General features: G+C 42.2%; 1 protein-coding gene across 1 annotated transcript; it reads right to left on the bottom strand.

Annotated features, from left to right (window-relative positions):
- Window positions 1-758: 758 nt before the first annotated feature.
- On the bottom strand, window positions 759-3,451 carry LOC112173309 (putative receptor protein kinase ZmPK1). The gene has a single exon (XM_024310922.2). It carries the CDS (start codon window positions 3,272-3,274, stop codon window positions 872-874), a length of 2,403 nt encoding a protein of 800 aa, XP_024166690.1. The 5' UTR covers window positions 3,275-3,451; the 3' UTR covers window positions 759-871.
- Between the last annotated feature and the right edge of the window lie 17,718 nt (window positions 3,452-21,169).

Raw genomic sequence — 21,169 nt, 5'->3', positions numbered from 1 at the left:
TGAAATTTGCTCCATCAAAACGATCAAGTTTAACAAAGTTTGCAGTAAACTCCTTCAAAGATACCATAGCAGAAAATATAGTCTAAAGATTGTTGAATCTCTGGGTCTGTAGGTTATGGCTAGTAAAGGAAAATTGCTTCAAAGGCACGTAAGAATTTACGCTTTCCTTTAGACTATATTTGCCCCACTTAACTTGTGTGCAAAGGGGTTTGATCAAATAAGTCTTTAGGATACAATGAAGCCTAGCAATCCTGCTATTGTTGATCGGCGTCTTGCACTTACGAAGATCAACCCAACACTCGATTAAAGGTTTTCAAGAGACTCAAGGTTACTAGAAACTATATCTGCAGTTTTATGGTTTCTAGATTTTATTTTTGTAAGAGAGAGGGAGATTGATTGAATGATTTGGAAGAAAGAAACAGAGAAGAAGAAGCAGGTCCACATCTCTCCTTCTGCAGAGAACTAATCATAATATATAGGAGTAGTTATACCTTTTGAAAATGTTATCAGACCATTTCAGTTTGAGTTATAACTCTTCACCAACAGTTATATACAATTGCCAACAGATATTGTTTGATTTTGAATTCAAAATCAGCAATATTAATTGGTCTGAAACACCTTTTCAATACATGTCATAATCACCTCTTAGTTCTGTATATATCACATATATACACCGTTTGACAACTCTTCTATTTTCCTTTCTTCAAAAGATTTATTTCTATCCAAATTAGCATTACATTACAGGTGAACATGCATGAAGCATTTACAAAATCAAAACATATGCAAGGGAGGAAATAGAATTACAATATGAACTATATAGAGAGTACATTCATTAGAAGTTTTTACCAAAAACTTGTCAACTGCAACAAACTCATTGCCACTGAGATTCTTTGCCGTGGTGTTGAAGCATCTCAACGACTTGACTCATGGTTGGTCTTGAATCTTTGTCTTCTTCCACACAATGTAAAGCTACTGTTAACAAAATTTCCATCTTTTCCACATCATAGTTGCCTTCAAACGAGGGATCTATGATCTCTCCGATTCTGGACGCAATTTCAGTTCCATTTAGTTTCTCCCTCACCCACATAATTAGTCTTCTCTGCTCACCATCAGTGATTTCCACATCCATTGTCGGGTTCTTTCCGGTCACCATCTCCAATACAACCACTCCATAGCTGTATACATCCACTTTGGATGTGATGGGAAGATTATACACCCACTCCGGAGCAATGTAACCTCTGGTTCCTCGTATCCTTGAAAAGCTTGAATTCCTGAGCTCATCTCTGTTAAGAATCTTGGAGAGCCCGAAATCTGCAACCTTTGGTTGAAAATTGGAGTCCAACAGTATGTTTTGAGGCTTTACATCACAATGTAGAACCCACTCCAAGCACTCTTCGTGCAAATAAGCTAGACCCTTTGCAGTGCCGACAGCAATCTCAAACCTATTCTCCCAATCAAGCTCATGGGAAGCTAACTTCTGTGCCAAGGAACCATGCTCCATGTACTCATAAACAAGAAGCCTGTGCTTTCCCTCTGAGCAATATCCCCACATCTCGATCAAGTTCATATGATTCACCTTCTCAATAGTACTAGCTTCTGCTAGAAATTCGGCTTCTGCTTGGTTAGCTTCACCGAGCAGCTTAATCGCTGCCACTCGCTGATCAGCCAATATGCCTTTGTAAACAACTCCTCCTGCTCCTCTCCCAATTTCTTCACTAAAACCCCGCGTTGCAGTCTTGAGCTCAGCGTAGCCAAATCTTTTGAACCCGGTTGCAGTAAGAAGGTAGCCGTGAATATCTTCATTTGATTTTGAGAATGTACTGCTCAATAAACCCCAAACCAAAATGATACAAATGATTTCAACTCCCCCAACTCCATAGGCAAACCAAAGCAGGAATTTCTCTGGCTTACTGACACGATCTTTAACATACTCCCTCCCGAGATCAACAACTTTTTCTGTGCAACTAAAACCAAGGTTCGTCAGGGGCTTTATGTCTGTGTTAGAGAAGAGGTGAGCCTTGGGCAGTCTCAGATAGAAGTAACCTTGAGTGTTCCACCTGTGCCCACTTCGCAACTGCGTCTTGGGATTACACTTATAAACACCAGAATCAAAGGTGTACTGAAACCCCTTGCAGTTATCCAGTACCAAGCATCTTTTCTCACAATCACCATAGCTATAATTTTGGTACTCATTATAATCGTAACCATAGAACTCAACTTGGGCAAGTTGGAGAAAACGAGACTCACCTTCTCCATAAGAGAATTGAAATTCCGGTTGACACCCCGAAGACCAATCAGTATGATTTTCCATCTGATATCCTGAAAGGCAAGAGCATTTCCTACCAGAACTGGGATCATAGCTACAGATGCTGTTTGCTCCACAAATTCCATGAATCACACAAGGGTCTGAAAAGGCTTGCCATGAAACCACCCAACTCTCTCCTGGCATTTTTCGGCTATACAATCGAACATTTCCATCAAAATCAATAGTCAATCTTCTCTGCAACTTTGCACCATAATCAGCTGCAAGAAAAGTCAGATTGTCCGAAGAGGCAAAACTGCCCAAGGAATCAAGCACGGCAGTTCTACTGCTGTTGTAAGTAGACCTTTCATTATCCCAGCTCACATATGCAGGGTTGGGCCAGTAGACACTAGAAATCTCAGGGCCGTCAAAGAGTAGTCGGAGAAGGTTATCATTATCGAAGAAGAGCTTATAGAAGCCAGAGGAGAAGTTGCTCTGGCTTCTGGAGGAGACAAGTATGGCGGTTCTGGTGAATGGTTGGAGTGGAAGAAGGGTATCAGTTGGGGAGTCAAAGCTCTGCCATAGAACAACCTTCGTCTTCAGATTAAGCAGAACCAGATTACCGGAGTCGTGGAGGCTTAAACGGGCAGGGGAGATTGAGGTGGTGGTTGTAGTCCAAACATGGGATTGAGCAGCATCAGTTAAGATGAGATTACCAGTTTTGAGGAGGGAGAGCATTGAGCGCTTCCCGTTGACTGGTTGGTCACGATTTGCCATCCAGACTACAGTTCGGTTCTGGTAGGAGTCTGGTGACGATGATGATGATGGCTCGTTGAACCAAATGGCAATGCAATATGAGTTGTTGCCAACTTGATGAAAGCCGGCGGTGAAAACACCAGCAGGTGAAATCAGAACATCTTCTGGTTTCTCTACAGAGAGAGATGACCCTTCACTCAATGAGTCGGAGGTTGAAGATGAAGTTGGAGAAGTGATGGCCAGAGAGAGAAGTAGAATGAGAAACAGAGGATCCATGAAATGAACTCACAGAAAGGACACACGACCAAAAGAAAAGGATTTTAAACAGAGTTGATAAGTTAGAGTAGAAAGATGATCATAGACAAAGGCATTTGTACTGATAGAACATTCACACGGTCGACTGAGTTGACGGAGGCCGATGGTGATTCGGAGAGGAAAAAATGGTCACGTTTTTTTTTTTTTTTTTTTTTTTTTTTAAAGAAAAACCCTTAGCAGCTTAGCTCACTCACACTTATCACAGCTCATCGGTGGTCACGCTTCATTATAGGTTTTGATGTTACACCCATCTGCCGCACCAAATACGTTTTCAATATTTAATGCAATATGTCGTATGACAAGGTTTTAACTCATGAGACCTCAAGTCAAGTAAAACCAATCGAGGGTAGCAACTTCTTGCAGAAATGGAGTTTGTGACGGTCGGGCCTCATCTTAGAAGGCTGTGTTAATCACTTTAAAATTGAAGCGAAAAAAAAAAGAAGTTAATTTGATTAAAGTCCAAAAGCTAGACCCTATATGGCTATATTGATTATAGTCTGCATCAATTTTTCTTGTTAATTGCTGTCCAATGACTTAGCTGCCACCTTAGATTTATTTATTTTTCCATCTTGCTGACTCAATCCTCATTAAATTTTTTTTTACAAGACTAATAGGATTAAAATTAAGGCAAGAATTAATTTTGCTTGTAGGATTAAAATTAAGGCAAGACTAATAGGATTCTTTTTTCCATCTTCCTTTTCCATCTTGCTGACTCAACCCTTAATTAATATGATTAAAATTAGCAATATGATTAGTAACTTAATATCATATTTGATGTAATCTTTCTTAAATTATTTTTAAAGATCCGGTATAAAGTTAAGGAATTGATATGACATTGAATATCATATTTAATGTAAATCATTCATAAAATTATTCTAATTTAAAAGATATCTTCTATAAGTTAGGAATCTTTCTAAAGCAATTTTTTGATAATATTTTTCCTCTTTAACACCAAAACTTCTATGATTATGGCTCTTGTATGTAGTGTCAAGTTTTTTATGAACGTGGTTCTCCTTCTTTAACTCTAAGCTTTCTATGGTCAATGTATTTTCTAGTCTGCCCTATACGATTATGATCTTTTTGGTGTTCGATTTTCTTTTTCTTCCATCCATGGATTGTAGCTATTTTTCTTCTTCTTCTTCTTAACTTACCGGTACATGTGTGTATATATTGTAGGTTGACAAACCACTATTGTAACCTTATTCTAAGGTAAACATTACGCAATTTGTGTGGTAGATATATTAAGAGTTAAAAAATTCAGCATTTCAGTATACCTCATATTTAGGTAGTTTTTTTCACCATATGTATCTCAATTATTTATACCTATAATAGAAGAAAACTAATCCGTAAATTTATATCTCTTACTTAGGTACATATCTCAATTATAGTAATCAAAGAACATTAATCCGTAAACATATATCTTTTACTTAGGTACGTATCTCTTACTTATGGTGCACCTACAATAGAAGAGAGTTAATCCCAATATCTCTTACTTTGTATATATCTCGATTATTTATACATACAATAGAAGAAATCTAATTCTTAAATTTATATCTCTTACTTAGGTACATGTCTTGATTATAGTAATACAAGAACATTAATCCGTAAATGTATGTCTCTTACTTATGGTATACTTTAAATTTATACCTCTTAATAGGTTATACGTATCTTTTAGTTAAAATGTTTTGATGAACTTTTTTTTGTACTTTCCAATTAGGTTGATTTCCCATCTCTATTTGCTAATATTATAATACTAATTATATTTTGAATTATTGCAGGTTCATCATATATAGGTTCAAAATTCAAATTGAAAAAATAAATAAATGCTTAAAAACAATTAATTTGTTTCTATATTTAACTGAAGGGGCAAAATGAGTATGAAAATATAATGACAAAAGTCAATAGACCTACATTGATAATAAAATGGTCCTTGACCCAAAACACCAAAATGAACAAAAGTTATCCCACTTACCCCACTAACAGATTTTTATTCCCACTAACCAAATTTAAAACAAAATAACAATTCTGCTCTCCACCTAATTAAACAACTACTTTATCCCACTCTCTCTTCCCTTTGATCTCTCTCTCTCTCTCTCTGTATACTGTTTCTGCAAAGGATGAGAAGCCGGAGCTGGAGCCGCGTCAGAGCCGATTTGGCTCACCTCTCTCTCTCTCTCCCCAAAATCAAATCTCGATTTCGCAATCCTCCGATCTTCCTCGGCCATACAAACGGTGGCAACTCTCAGACCAGCAGAGGGTTAAGATTGCGATGATCAGAGTTCCGCCGAGGTCAAGGAGAAAGGCGGCGTACGGGACTAGTGCGACAGTGACTCTTGCTCTTCCTCCCTCGAGATTGTCTTTGTCGGCTCTTTCGAATTTTCTCATCTGCAAACCCGACATCCATTAGCTCCGGTGGTCCAAGCCAGCTCCAGAGCCAACGACTCGGTTCCCTTCGAGATGTCAGTGAAGAATGCCCTCAGGCTCATCATAGTCTTGGTAATATCCTCAGAGTCTTTGCAATAGTGAAGCATAATCTGACTGTTGTGCTTGTTATCGGAATCCATGGTTATCTAGTTGATCGGTTATGTAGAAGTATTAAGGCTTTGTTTGCCCTAATAGATCGAGAGAAGAAGATTGGGGAAGATTGAGGGGGTGCCCAAATCAAATTATTGCTTCTTGTTTTTTTTTTTTCCTTCTGTTTTTTGGGGATAAATTGGTTCAGAAGCTCAAAATGAAAAAAAAAAAAAAAAAGAAGAAGGTTCCATTGGGTCAATAGAGGCCTGTTAAAGATCTATTGGGGGCAATAGACGTCTATTGTGGGGGCAATAAACGTTTTGAATTGATGTAATCTTCTTATTTTTTTAATGTAATCAAAGTTTTATTTGTCTAAATTTAGGGATATTAGTTTCCATTCTGGCAACTGAAAGTCCTATTGGCGGGCAATAAACGTCTATTGGAGAGCAATACATGGCTGATAAACGTCTATTTGGGGGGGGGGGGGGGGGCAATAGAGGTCTATTACCTCTATTTCCCCCAAGGACTAAAAATTCAATAAAATCGGCGAAATATCGTTTTTTTGAAACTGCGATATTTTCTCCACATACCATGATTATTTTGTCCGAAAATTTCGAAATAGCTCGATATTTCGCGATATATTGGATATTATAGAAAATATCGCGACATTCATGAGTAGCTCTCAAACAAAAAAATCTCAACAATTGTGTAGATGATGATTTTGAACCTCTGCCCTCTTGGAACAGAGCCAACACCAACACCAACTCTGCTAGGATGCTCTTGTCCTCATTTTTAACATCTTTTTATTAATATAGTCTGTTCTGGACATATAAAATTGATGAATTATCCTTTTTTTTTTTGTTATAAAATAAGAACAAAGCACAATACCAAGAGTTGCAAATTTTTAATTCAACTATCAAAATTCACTTTACTTCACTCCAATATCTTTCAACTTACCTTTTGAAATTCTAACTCTATAAATATAAAAAAATTTCAACATATTCATGTCACTCTTTCTATTTCTACTTCCTCACTCACATTTTTTTGTTTTCGAATGAAAAATTAGTTACTCAAGGTTACTAAGTATTTGCTTTTTATAATTTATTTTCATAACTAATAATAAATATTATTCTATAATTGTTGTTTGTCAGTGATCCTATATATACCAGTTCAACCCTTAATCACTACAAGTCACTATGAAATAAAGCTTGTTCAATATATTCTTTTCAAATAGAGTAGATAATATAGTTGAATAAACATTTCTTAAAGTTTCACTTAAAATTTTCATGTTTTTCTTCAAATTTCCATCATTTTTCTTGATTATTTACAGAAATCGATATATCCTTGATATTTCTGTTGAAATTTCTGTTTCCAGGACCATCGAAATTTCCTCAAAACTAGATATTTTGGTCCTTGATTGCCCCTCTATTGGGGGCAATCAACCTTTCTGGTGAGGTTTTCAAAAAAGTCCGATGGGCGGCAGCTGGTGATCGGAATCCGGCTGCCGGTGACTGGAATCCGGCAGCCGGTGACCAGAATCCGGCAAAAGTTGACCGAAATCCGGTAGCCGGTGACTGGGTTCTGGCGAAGTCTCCTATGGTTTCTCTCTCTCTTTTTAAGTAACAAAGGGGTGAGGGTAAAATGGTATTAAAAAAAAAAACAAAAAAAAATTCTTAATGGGGTATTAGGAAAGACATCCTTAGATTGTTTTGGGTAAGAGGGAATTAAAAAAACTTAATCGGGTAAGTGGGAAAAAAATATCTAAAAAGGGGGTAAATGGACAAAAACCCATAATAAAATTACCTATAAAACTACATCCATTATGACGGAATGAAATTAGACTTATATTCAATAACCTCAAAAAAAAAAAAAATTGCTGCGACTTCTGATAACAACTTGATTGTTTGTAACTTTGTTCCCATCTTAACTGATAGTCAAAGATTGTTGCAACGTAGAACTAGAACAAAAGGTGCAACCTCCACCGTCAGTCATATTTTACTAGAGAAGTCTTACAAGGCATACGGTATATGTTGAAAACACATGTTACATGCGCAATGAATTGCAATACATTATACGGCGAATACAACAAGCACATTAACGGTCACCTGCTTTTGGAGCTCGGAAAAAGTTCAAACCAGGCCAAGATATCACACAACAGTTGTAGTTTTACAGTATTATGTACAAATATATTGTTGCAAATATGTCCCTACTTAGTCATCTTGTTTGTTGGTGCTGATTTTAGTATCTTCTGGTACATGGTAGGAAGTGTTTGAGCCCAAAAGTAATTTTGGCAAGATCCTTTAGTGGATTTAGCATAGCAGGCCGATACCTGCTGCCCAAAAATAAGTCTACTTGGAATTGGGTTACAGCTTCGCCCATTCCGAAACCCATAAGGAAAACGAGCCCTTATTGGAGTCAGGTAGCGGAGATTGAATAGGAAACTTCAATCAATAATCCTTCTATGGCAAGGAACAGTCGAAACCCTAAGTATAAATACCAGGTTTCAAGGACAAATCAAGGAGGACTCTCAAATCAATCAATCCCTCGGATTATCAAGCCTCCTTGGAGCAAACCTTCAACCTAGTTGAAACCCAGCGACCGTACTTCCAGTCCTAGTCTCTCTAAGAGCCGACTGTTAGTGCTACTGCCACCGATACTACCAGCGAAGCAAGGGTAACCCCCTTGCAACCCCCGCGAAGCTAAAGTCACGCTTTAACAAAACCTTGTGCTTTCTCCAAACTTCCCAGTGATTGCTCTGCTTAGTCTACAACACTAAGTATCGATTCGGTGACGCGAAGAGATCACAACCAAAGCCCTTATCCGTAAGGCAAGAAGTCCTTTCTCGGAAGGCAGGAAAAGAGCCTTGTGACGAGGTTGGTGCTCTCCTCGTCCACAACGCTTGATCAAGAAGTCAGATCAAGGGATGCCCCGACGACTACACCCCATGGTGCTGGCACGCTCGCGCATTCAAAAGAGACAGTTTGTACCATACTGGATTTTCGTGTCAAACATTTTGGCACACCCAGTGGGACCTTTAGATTTTCGCGAACGTAACCATTGGGAAGTCAAGCGAAAACCCTTATCAAAAGGTTTACGATAACTGCTCAAAGCATAAGACCTCCGGTTACAGACCGCACTTTAGTGCGGACTGTCGTGGTCTTTCTGAAGAACAAGTGACTCAAAGGTTTTCTCGTTACTCCCAATCAACCAACATGTCAACTGAACAGGGAGAGAATCACCCGACCGCTACTGAGGGTCAAAGTGTCACTACTAACCAGGCAGGTGAGCCTGTCAACACTACCATTGTTTCTGATGCCGCGGAAAGTGAAGAAAGAGAGGCTTTCATTCCGAAGCCTATTCCAGAGGAAGCGACTTTCGAGGAAAAACTCGCGATCATCATGGAGAATATCGAGAACCATCGTGCGAAGGTAGCTACTGACTTTGACAGGGAAACCGCGAAAACAGACCACTTATACGCGAACTAGACTAGCGCATTGCCCAACGTGCTGAGGATACTAAGTAACAAATCGCACGATCGGAGAATGCAGTAAGGGCCCATGCCAGAGGTATCGCTGATGAGCAGAGTCAACATCAAAAAGAAATTATGAAAGCTATCGCGAGCCAAACCAAGCAGACTGCGTCAGATTTGGCAGGTCTTCGCAAGGATGGTTCTAATCTTGCAACAGAGGTCGCCATGCAGAGAGACGAATTGAACCAGGCTAAAGAAGTATTGAACAAAGCTCTAGGTGATCCTAACGCCATCCTCGGCTCACTTGGTCAGCCCTCTGGTTCTGGTAAGTATATACCACTAAATGCTCGTGAGAAGGCTAGCAGCAGTACGGCCACACCTCCTGCAATGGCTACTGTCGCATCAACCAGAAATAAGGAAAGAACTTTGGTGATTGGTGGTAACAAGGCTGATCCATCAGCCTCACAAAAGGATAAGATCCAGAAGACCGGTGATGGTACTCCAGCTGATCCTGTGGTGTTTACTCAGTACGATAGTGATGGGGTGGAGAATGTCTACCATGAACTCCCAGACAATTACTACGGCATTGACCAGGTAGGCATAGACCTGTAAATGGATCGGATTTGGATCAGATCGACCTAAATCCAAATCCGTTTACTTAAAAAAAAAAATTCGATCCAAACCCGCTCCGTTAACCCGGCGGATCGTTGATAGCTCGATCCAAATCCGTATCTGCCGGGTTAACGGATACCCGATCCGCTAATCCGACCCGTTATAATTTCAAATATTTTTAAAATTTTAAATAGTAATATTAAATTTATATCATGATACCTCATAAGATATTAATAAATATTAAAACAACATGAAAAGTATCACCAAAAGTAGAATTATATTATCAAAATTCTTAATGCTTCTTGGAATCTTGGGTGATAGACTGTCCCTTAGATTTTTGCAAAAAAATTGTGTTAGAAATTTGTCATATTTTATATTATATATTTAAAAAAAATATATATATATATATATATATATTAATAAAAAATAATATTTTATTATTACAAAAAGGGGCCGGATCATTAACGGATCGGATCGACCTAGATCAGTATTTGATCCGTTAAATAAACGGGTTAACGGATTTGGATCATTAACGGATCAACGGATCAAAACTTTCGATCCAAACCCGTCCAATAGTCATGGATCTGGAGCAGGTCCGGATCAATATCCGGTCCATTTACAGGTCTAGGTAGGCAACCCCATCAAGATAACAGTGTTGGTCAAAGATCCGCCTGTACCAGAGGTAACTCTTTAGCAGTCTGCTAATCCCCAGACTATTCGCCTAAGGGAATGAACAGCGACTGCTAGCCAAACCGTACCCTTGCTGGTTGCTCGCCAGACTGTGGCGAATCCTCCTCCTCCTCCTGGTCCAGAGTATGTGAGACGTGAAGAGGTAGAGGAGATGATCAGGCTGGCTAACCCTAGGGCCCAAATGGATGGGGTTTATGAGGGACCTTTCCCGCCATATATAATGCTCGCGCCTTTTCCAAGAGGTTATAAGAATATCATATTTTCTACTTTTTCAGGGGAGGACACTGAGAACGCGGCAACTCATCTAGCCAGGTTCAGGGTGCAATGGGGCCAATACCAGAATGATGACATCTTCAAGTGCAGGATCTTTGGCACTTCTCTTTCTGGAGCCACCTTTAGGTGGTTTTCCAAACTCCGACCAGGAACAGTGGCAAATTGGCCCGCAATGGAAAAGCTCTTCCGAGAAACTTTTGGAGCCATTGAGCCCGAGGTCGATTTGGCCTCTCTTACTCAGATGTCTCAACAACCCACCGAGTCTGCCGTTGAATATCTTCAATGCTTTCAGATCCAGAAAGCCAAACTGAGTGTGCTCTTTCCTGAAAAATAATTGGTCAAGCTAGCGATCAAAGGTTTGGAACCGCGCCAACGAAAGAAGCAACATGGCAGTATGATCCAGTCAATGGGAGAACTGATCATAGAGGTGGGTAGCTTTAAGCATCTCCTCAGAGAGACTGATGCTAGGAAAAATGCGTCCAAAGGAACATATGTGCCAGGGAAACACCGCACAGTGGCAGCTCTTAGATACCTACAGCCAACCTATGATCCTTACTATCACCATCAAGGGGAAGAGGTTTTCCAGGGTGAAGATGAAGCTGAAGAAGAGGAGAACGACGTCTCCACGCTAGAGTTGACAGGTAGGAAGAATTTAACCCTCAAGCAGTTAAAGATATCTAAGGAGCTTATCAAACTCAAGTTTGTGGCTTTCACCAAACCTGAGTTCACGACATATACATATGATGCCAATAAGGCACATGAGATTCTGGATGAGATGATTGCCGCGAAGATGGTGAAAACAGACTTTGGCCCTTTCCCTCGACCAGATCATTGTGTACTGCAAATTCCACAACTTGTGGAACCATAACACAGCTGATTGTGTGAAGCTAAAGGACCAAATTCAGGTATGGCTCAATAACGGTAGTTTGCAGGTAGAAGCTTCGACGGCCGTGCAGCACTAGTAGACTTGAACCCTTTTCCGGATACCAGCGTCAGTATGGTTGATGTGAACTGGCCAAGAAAAACCAGAGGAAACCAACCCTGGATTTGACTACAAAGGGGAAAGAAGAGAGGGATGAAGGGGAGGAAACCCCTGTAAAGAAGAAAGCGATGCCCATCAACGAAGCCTCACCAGTGGTCCTTTGCTCGCGATGCAAAGAAGAATGCAGCATCCAAGTGTTGCACACAGAAGTCGAGCAGACATTTCATTTTGGTTCCCTCCCGCTAATCAAATGGGCTTCACCATCACGAAACTACGAGCCTTCTAGCCCAAAGGCGAAAGATGAGGTAAAGTCACCACCATCCCCAAAGGATTCCAACTTGTTCAAGAAATTGAAAGCGGCCGCAGCCGATCAGAAACGAGAAGGAAGGGCTTGGAATGAGCACAAAGATGTCATGACCAAACCTTACATTCCTCCTGCTTCAATGTCCACCATCAAGGAAGGCAAATGGTATACCAGAGAGAAGGGGAAAGCAGTGGAGATTAGCCCTTCCAAGAAAAGGAAATTGCAACGCAGGTTCAGAGAAGCCAAGCGCACCTTAGAAGCTTTGGATCAGGGCCGGATCAAGCCGTCGCAACTGGTTAAATCTCCTTAGCAATATCAGAAGGAGATGGAGGCATTCGCCGCTAAGCCATTAGTGGCTCCTCGCAGCTTTCAAAAACAGGCGCGCTCAGAATCAAGAGCCTCTAAGCTTAGTGTTTTCTGCAGGATCACGACAGAAATGACACCTCCGCTAGCTAGGAAAGACAACTCGCCAACTAGGCAGCCACATGTTAGGCTCAGGTTGTTTCGAGAGGAACCAGAAGCCAAACCCTCAGTTTTTGAGAGACTGGGGGGCAAGGGCATCACTGCAGAAGCTTTACAGTGGAGACCTAAAAAAGTCCAAAGTCTGGTGGTCGCGCCCTTAAAGGAGATACTTGCAGGGGAACAAAGATCAAACCCACCATTGTTGATGGCCGAGCTGCAGGAACAAAAATAGTGTGAGGTAAAGGTCCTTACAAAAGAGTCATTGGTAGACCGGCTGGCGAAGTAGTTCAACACTAACATCCCGGTTGGAGAGCCGAAGCTCAACCTAGAGGACGACATAGACGAAACTGAGGGGGTTGATACTTCCTGCAATATGGTCTATGTACTTCCCGCGAGATATGCTTTGCCAATAGCAGCGCAGGAGTGTGTGGAGAATGAAGAAGGTACCGATCAGCCTCTGCAAATCACATCGGCTGCTACAACACCTTTAGCAGAGGCAGTGGTTCTTGAGACGGAAGACGCTGAGGGTAAAGGTTTCTTTATGAGTTTCACAAGACCAACGCCCGCGATGGTTCAGCACATGCGACCTTTATATATAACAGTGGAGATTGCTGGCACTAAGGTCAGTAAGGTCATGGTTGACATAGGGACCGCTGTCAACGTTATCACCACAAGAACCATGCATTTACTTGGGATCAAGAAAGAGAAGATCCAGTCTACATCCCTCACGCTGAAGAACTTCGCGGGGACAGTCACAAAGACTTTAGGCTTATTGTTTCTACGTATCAAGGTAGGACCAGCAGAGGGAGTCTATGCTTTCTTTGTGACAGACTGTTACGCTGCCTATAGCGCCATCCTAGGGCACTACTGGATTCACCGGAGCTATTGTGTTCCTTCAACTCTCCACCAGGAACTAGTGATGTGGAATAGGGTAACAGATTAAGCTGAGGTGATTAAAGCCGATCCTCCCCCATTCCCAGTTTCCGCGAACTATGTAGATGCCATGTACTACTTGAAGCCAATTACTCCATTGCAAGTCAATGGCATCGATGACAAAGGCCGGCCCACAGGGGTAACGGCCTCTGAATTGGCACAGTGGGGGCTTACGCTCTCAAAAGAAGGCTTGGAAAGGCCTGGCCACGCTGTGCCCAAACCCTTAAACGATTAATGGATTACGACCTTCCAGAGGAAGGGATAGAGGCCTTCCACTCGCTGCACGAAAGACTATCCTCGTACCTGGTGGAAAAAGAGGCCTATGATCGTGTCACGACCTTGGAAATTGTCAACGAGGAGTTCTCTGACCAAGAAAAAGAAGACGAAGAAGAAATTCAGCTGGCTCCAGTAGCGCTGGATGACACCCCTCCAAAGGTCAGAGATCCTACAGAGAAAGTCAATCTTGGAACAGTAGCTGAACCTATGGAAGTGGCTATCAGTGCTTACTTAGAGCCTAGCGAGAAATAGAGGCTCATTGATTTATTACTGGAGTTCAAAGACTGCTTCGCGGAGAAATATGAGGACATGCCCGGCTTGTCACAGGACTTGGTTTGCCATCAACTACCAACACTCCCTGACAAGAGGCCTGTGAAGTAGGAGCCGCGAAGAATGAACTCCGAGACCCAAGTTCTGGTCAAAGAAGAAGTTGAAAAGATGCACAAGTCAGGCATCATTCTGGTGGCCAAATACAATCAGTGGCTGTCCAATATCGTGCCAGTCCGTAAGAAGAATGGTAAGATGAGGGTCTGCGTGGACTACAGAGACCTTAATGTCGCTCCGCCTAAAGACGTCTACCCCATGCTGGTCACAGATATGTTGGTAGATGCAGTGGTAGGACATGAATTGTTATCCTTCATGGACAGAACTACTGGGTATCACCAGATTCCTGTTGCGGAGGAAGAAAGACACAAAACCGCGTTCCGTTGTCCAGGGTTCGCGGGGGTTTTTGAATACGTGGTTATGCCTTTTGGACTGAATAATGCTGGGGCAACATATCAGAGAGCCATGAACCTGATTTTCCACGACATATTGGGGAAGATTTTAGAGGTTTACATTGATAACGTGGTCGTCAAGTCCAAGCAGCGCGGGGATCACATCACTGATCTCAGGAAAGTCTTCGAGCGGATGCAGCTACACAAGCTTAAGATGAACCCCGCCAAGTGCGTTTTCAGAGTTCAAGCAGGAGATTTTCTGGGCTTCATTGTCTATCAAAGGGGTATTGAGGTCCCTGAGGATAAGGCAAGTGCAGTCATCAACGCCTCTTCCCCGCACACAAAGAAAGAGTTACAACGATTATTGGGTAAGATCAACTTCTTGAGACGTTTCATAACTAACTCTGCAGGTAAAATCCAGCCTTTTTCCCCACTACTGAGACTACAAGGACACGAGTTTGTGTGGGAACCTCAACACCAAGAGGCTTTTGACAAAATTAAGGCCTATCTGGCCAACCCGCCAGTACTCGTTCCACCTAGAGCTGGATATCCATTAAAGCTGTATATTTCAGCAGCTGAGGCGTCCATTGGCAGCCTACTCGCCTAGGATGATGAGGAAGGTGTCGAGCATGCCATTTTTTTACCTCAGTAGGACACTAACAGATTGCGAAACCAGGTATACTGTCACGCCCCGAATTTTGAATAACAATTTCAAATCCGAAACATGAATAATAACCAATACAAATAACGTCCTGAATTTTTTTCTTAACCAGCGTCTCACAAAACATAAAACAAACCAAAATAGACTAAGTGCTGATGTCAAACCCGCTGCCCTACACAGCTCGCTCTCGACCCTGATTATCCTGACCTGCAGGATTTTCCGCTACACCGTTTGAATAGTGTACCGGGATTGCAACAACACAAAACCCGGTAAGCTTTTTGCAAAGCTCGTGAGTAAATAAGAATGAACGATTGATTTAATAAATCACAACATTTTCAACCCAAATCAAACATTCATTAACAAACTCAAACCATTTCAAATAAAGTCTCTCCACTCGACACCTCATAACCTTCATCCCGTGTCCATGATCACGAGTAACCCAACTCGCTGCTTTCATGTCACACAATGGAAGACAAACTCTCCAACCCGTGTTCATGATCACGAGTAATTCAACTCTCTGCTTTCATGTCACACTCTCCAACCTGTGTTCATGATCACGATTAATTCAACTCGCTGCCTTCATGTCACACAAAGGTGGACAAACTAGAGCTCTAGCTAAATCGTAACGTGTCACCTTGGCCTAGGTTCACCTTTACGATATCTTTACACCCAGGTTACCACTGTAACCTTCAGACTTCAGACCATTAGGCCCTCAGAACAAACCCAGGTTTACCACAGAAACCTTCCGACTCACAATTGTCACATCACAACTCCAAATCACTCTTTCAACAATAGAAATCATCAAAAACCACATATTTCAATGTCACACCATTCCGTATAAAATCATGTAAATATATATATACGTAATCATCCACTCAGGAATGACTACTAATACCAACTATAGTTCACACGTAGTAAAACCAAGAAATTCATTTTCTTATGTACTTTAAATCTCATTTTCTTAAAACCATTTTCCCACACATAACAATTAATTGTGCAATAAGGAAATTCGGTTCGTAAATGAACCATGTGAGATTTACTCACCTCTAATCCTGCTGCGTCTTCTTAACAGCTCGAAATATGAAACACAAATCGTCCGCCAAATCAAACCGTCAAACACCTAATCAAATGTGACTTGAATTTAGCCAACAACTCACAACATAAATAACGATGATCTAACGGTCGGATCAAAATTAAACGATGATCCAACGGTCGGATCCTCACAGATCGCCCTTAGGATCATCCTCCTAAATTATCACGAAGATCCAACGGTCGGATCTTCCTGAATCGCCTTTACTAACATCTCCACAAATTTATATGAAAATCCGACAGTCGGATTCTCACAAATCGCCTTCCAAATTACTATTTCACAATTATACGAAGATCCAATGGTCGGATCTTCGCCCATGACCACACGAAGTCATCGGGACAGTCATACGATCAACATAATAAAACTACAAGTCCATCAGACGGTTTGATCTTCACAGATCACAAATCGAACGATCGAAATGTAAAGATTCAAAACTTAAACATACGATCTCCAAAATTCACATGCTATATATCGTAATGATCGTATGAACATGTAGAACATAAAAATTGGCAGAAACTGCCCTTGGGACCCCCGGAAGTGGCAGAAAAAGGCCGCCGGAGTTAGAGGCAGAGCCGCCGTCGACCACCGCCAACAACGTCGGGGCCAAGCTACTCCTCTTCGTTTCATCGATCTGAGAAATTTTCATAACTAGCACGAAGTCAGAAAATGAGTGGAAGTGGTCGAAATTACCTAAAACAGTCCGATTTGGCCGGAATTTCTCCAGTTTTTCGATGAGGCTCCGTTCAACGTGAAATCAATCGCTTCAGGTCCGATCCTTCTTGGTGCTTGTTTAGAAAGTTGAGGCGAGTTCAACAAGCGAAGAACCTCGAGTTTTCGTGGCCGGAGCTTGGAGAAATCGCAGCTGGTAGTTTTCGGGCTCGGACCGATTTCGAGCTCCACCGCCGCGTAGCCTCCACGAGAGGGTAAATAGTGACCACCAATCGACTCACAGGAAGGAGGCTAGTCGATCTGGGCTTGGTTTCACCTCAAACGATGGCCGGAGCTGTGAGAAAATGGCCGGAGAAGTTATGCTCTGTTTTCGGTTTCGGGGGAGAGGAGAGAGAGAGGTCGGCTGCCCAAAATGGAAACCCTAAATTTGGAAACTTTCCATTTATATATATACCCAATTTGGCAACTTTTCCAAATGCTATAACTTCTTCATACGAACTCCGATTCTTGCGTTCCGCATATGCACGAACTCGTATCGACGGGCTCTACAACTTTCGTGAAGGAAGTTTTTCCAAATTCTAGGTATAAAAAGTCGATTTTCACGACCCCCTAAATAACGTTAGTTTCGAAAATAAAATCATTCAAAACCAAATTCCTCATACATCGTCATACGACTCAAGCCTACAATTCATAATTCATATAATTAAGCAAACATTGAATTACAAAATATTTAACTGAAAATTTCGGGTCTTCACATATACTTCCATGGAAAAATTGTGTCTTACATTGTACTTCTTAGCATGCAAGTTGCGACACTACATGTTATCTTTTACCACTTGCATTATCTCTCAAACCGACCTGGTTAAGTACATGTTGTAGCTACCTATTTTGCGAGGTCGTATTGGCAAGTGGGTACTGGCCTTATCCGAATTCTCGCTACAATACATTCCACAGAAAGCAGTGAAGGGACAAGCCATCGCAGACTTTCTAGCACATCACCCTATGTTGGATGTCCCCAAGGTGAAAGAGTTAGAGATCGCGCCCGCAACCATAACTCGCCCAGATTTTTCGCGCATTCCAGAATATGCTATTTGGTATCAAGCCACAATCTCCCTTCAAACCTGGATATTATTTTTTGATGGCTCAAGAACAGAAACACTAGCAGGGGCAGGGATTGTTCTGGAAAACCCAACGGGCGATCGTTTTTCTTATTCTTTCCAATTGGAGTTTAAGTGCACCAATAATCAAGCAGAGTATGAGGCCCTCATTATTGGCCTAGAAGTGTTACTGAAGCTAGGAGTAAGAGATGTCCAAGTACACGGTGATTCTTTGCTTGTCATAAATCAACTTCAAGAAAAGTACAGGTGTGTGAGCTGCTTGCTTGTACCATATTTGAATCGCGCCATTGAACTTCTAGATCAATTCAATGACGTGGATTTGGAATATATTCCTCGCGAGTGCAACTTTGCGGCCAACGAACTTGCTCAACTGGCTACGAGCATTACTTTGAAGTATGGGGTTCGCGAGAGAATCCTGAAAGTTGAACGACGCACGCTGCCTTCTTGGCTCCCGCCACCTGACCCGCCAGACGATCCAGTCGTCGCGGTCCTCGAACCTATTGATATAGACTAGCGCATCCCTTTGATTGCTTACCTAAAGCAACCAGACACCGCTGCAGATAGGAAGACTCGTTTGCTTGCCTTAAATTACTTCCTCAGAGGCGATGAGCTGTGCCAACGCGGCGAAGATGGCATAGATTTCCGGTGTGTGTTTGGCCGCGATGCGAAGCGTTTGATGCGAGAAGCACATGTCGGCGTATGTGGAGCCCATCAAGCGGGTCCAAAGATGTGTTGGCTCATCAGGCGACATGGGTATTATTGGCCCAACATTTGAAAAGACTGTATCATGTTCGCGAAAGGCTGTCAGGATTGCCAGACTCATGGACCAGTTCAGCATATTCCCAATATTCCCATGCAGCCTATTATTAAACATTGGCCTGCACGAGGCTGGGCATTGGACTTGATTGGCATGATTCATCCCCATTCGTCATTCCAACACAAGTTCATCATCGTCGCTATGAATTTCTTCACTAAATGGGTGGAAGCTGAACCTTTGAAGGAGGCCTCTGGAGCAACCATTCTCCAATTCATCTTTCAAAATATTATATGCAGGTTTGGCGTCCTCGAGGTGTTAGTATCGGATAGGGGGGCAGCATTTATGGGTGGTGATGTGGAGCAGCTCGTCAACGACTTCGGCATCCAGTTTCTCCACAGCACACCTTATTACGCTCAGTCTAATGGTCAAGCAGAGGCCAGTAACAAGATTATCATTACCCTACTAAAGAAGATACTTGTTGAAAACCCTCGCCAATGGCACGAGACATTGTATGAAACGTTGTGGGCCTATCGCACTTGAAAGCGAACTCCTACTGCCACAATGCCCTATGCACTCATGTTTGGTCACTACGCGGTTTTACCTCTGGAGATCAATGTTCACTCCCTACGCGTCCAAGATCAACATCATTTGATTGGTGATGACTACGTCCAGGCCATGTGGCAGGAGCACGAAGACCTTAGCGGACAGCGCTTAGAGGCTTTGGACAACTTAGTGATGGATAAGCAACACATCGCTCGCGCCTACGATAAGAGAACTCGCGGCCGCAGTTACAAAGAGGGCGAGCTCGTTTGGAAGGTAGTCCTTCCATTTGGTGAGAAGTTGACCGGTCGTGGTAAATGGACCCCACACTGGGAAGGGCCCTTTGTGATTCATAGAATTCTAGAACGTGGGGCTTTTCACCTCAAAGATTTGGATGGCGACCTCCACCGCAATCCTATCAATGGCAAGTTCTTAAAGAAATACTACCCCAGCGTTTGGGAATTTGAAGATCCCCTAGATTCTTCCGTTGCACGGACAAGGGGGCAAACATAGTGTCCTTTGGCTCGCCTCATCCCTTGTAATTAGGCCTTGTCATTGTGGCCTCGTTCACCTGTCTTCGCTCCGCCTACGAACACTAGGGGGGCAACACTCTCTGCATAAAGGCCTTCATAGTGGCCATTATTTTTTGCTTGCATCTGGGAAGTTTTTTGTACATTTTCGTTCAATATCCTTGACAATATGTGTTAGGAATGTGTGTAAGGGCCGATACCAGAGGCCTTATTATATCATATTGTTTTTAGCAAATAAGAAAATTTTGAATCTTTCATTCATGAAGTGGCTTTGCGGCCAAAAGCAACACAATGTGTTCAAGAAAATTACATTTACGATATACAAAGCCAGAAAGTGGCTAAAACAACTAGTAAGGATTCATGTCTTCTATGAGCTTCCGGATCTTGCGGCAAGAAGGGTTGATGAGATATTCACTCTTACTCTTCCTCTCTTCACCCTCCTATGATCTGAGTCGCAGCTGCTATCATTTGTACTGGAAGAAGAGGGAAGGAAAAAATCCATCGCAACCCTTCCAGTTGGTTATCCTCCGGGATGGAGACAGAATCAGCGCTGGAGTGCGACCCAGTTGCCTTACCTACCTCCAGGTGGGAAAACAGAAGTCGGCTCATCAGACCCCGGAGGTAGGCTGCGGAAGAAGAACAGTCGACCTCGAGTGGCTTTTTGCCCTTCTTCGCTTTGCTCCGCGCAGAGAAATTTGAGGAGAGGGACTCCCCAGCATGTGGTGCCCCACGTTAGGAGCTCCTTGTGTTCTTCAACCTACCCAAAACCTAGGATGTTCCATCCAGGCTTTCATAGACCAAAGACACGAGGTTGCCTGAGATTAGGCCATAAGGCCTACCCAGGCAGTGAGATTAAGCCATAATGCCTAAGATCTAGAGGCTAAGGGCGAGATCGTATGGAGAAGATTTGAGAAATAGAAGGAAGAGGAGAAAGGCCTGCAAGGTCATTTCTGGGTAAGCCATGTTTGTGTAAGTTTTCATCTTTCCAAAGTATTGATATTTATAGAGGCCTGCCTCAGTGGCCTCAACCCTTGGATATGGGTAGTTGAAGATGTTTCAATGCCATCAATGGGAATATCAATAGAATTCAATGCTGAGATCTCGAAAATAAACGGAATTGAATACGCGTGGACGAGAGAGCGGTCTCCAATGAGGTAACTACTCCTTTTCGAGATTATCTTTTTGAAATTGTTTTTGTGCAGTTAAAGCAAAAATTGAACATAACTATTGCCTACGAGATAAAATAAATTTGGGCCAACA

This window comes from Rosa chinensis, chromosome 6 (genome assembly GCF_002994745.2).
Source record: "Rosa chinensis cultivar Old Blush chromosome 6, RchiOBHm-V2, whole genome shotgun sequence".
Lineage (NCBI taxonomy): Eukaryota > Viridiplantae > Streptophyta > Magnoliopsida > Rosales > Rosaceae > Rosa > Rosa chinensis.
This window is presented reverse-complemented; position numbering and strand designations above follow the sequence as displayed.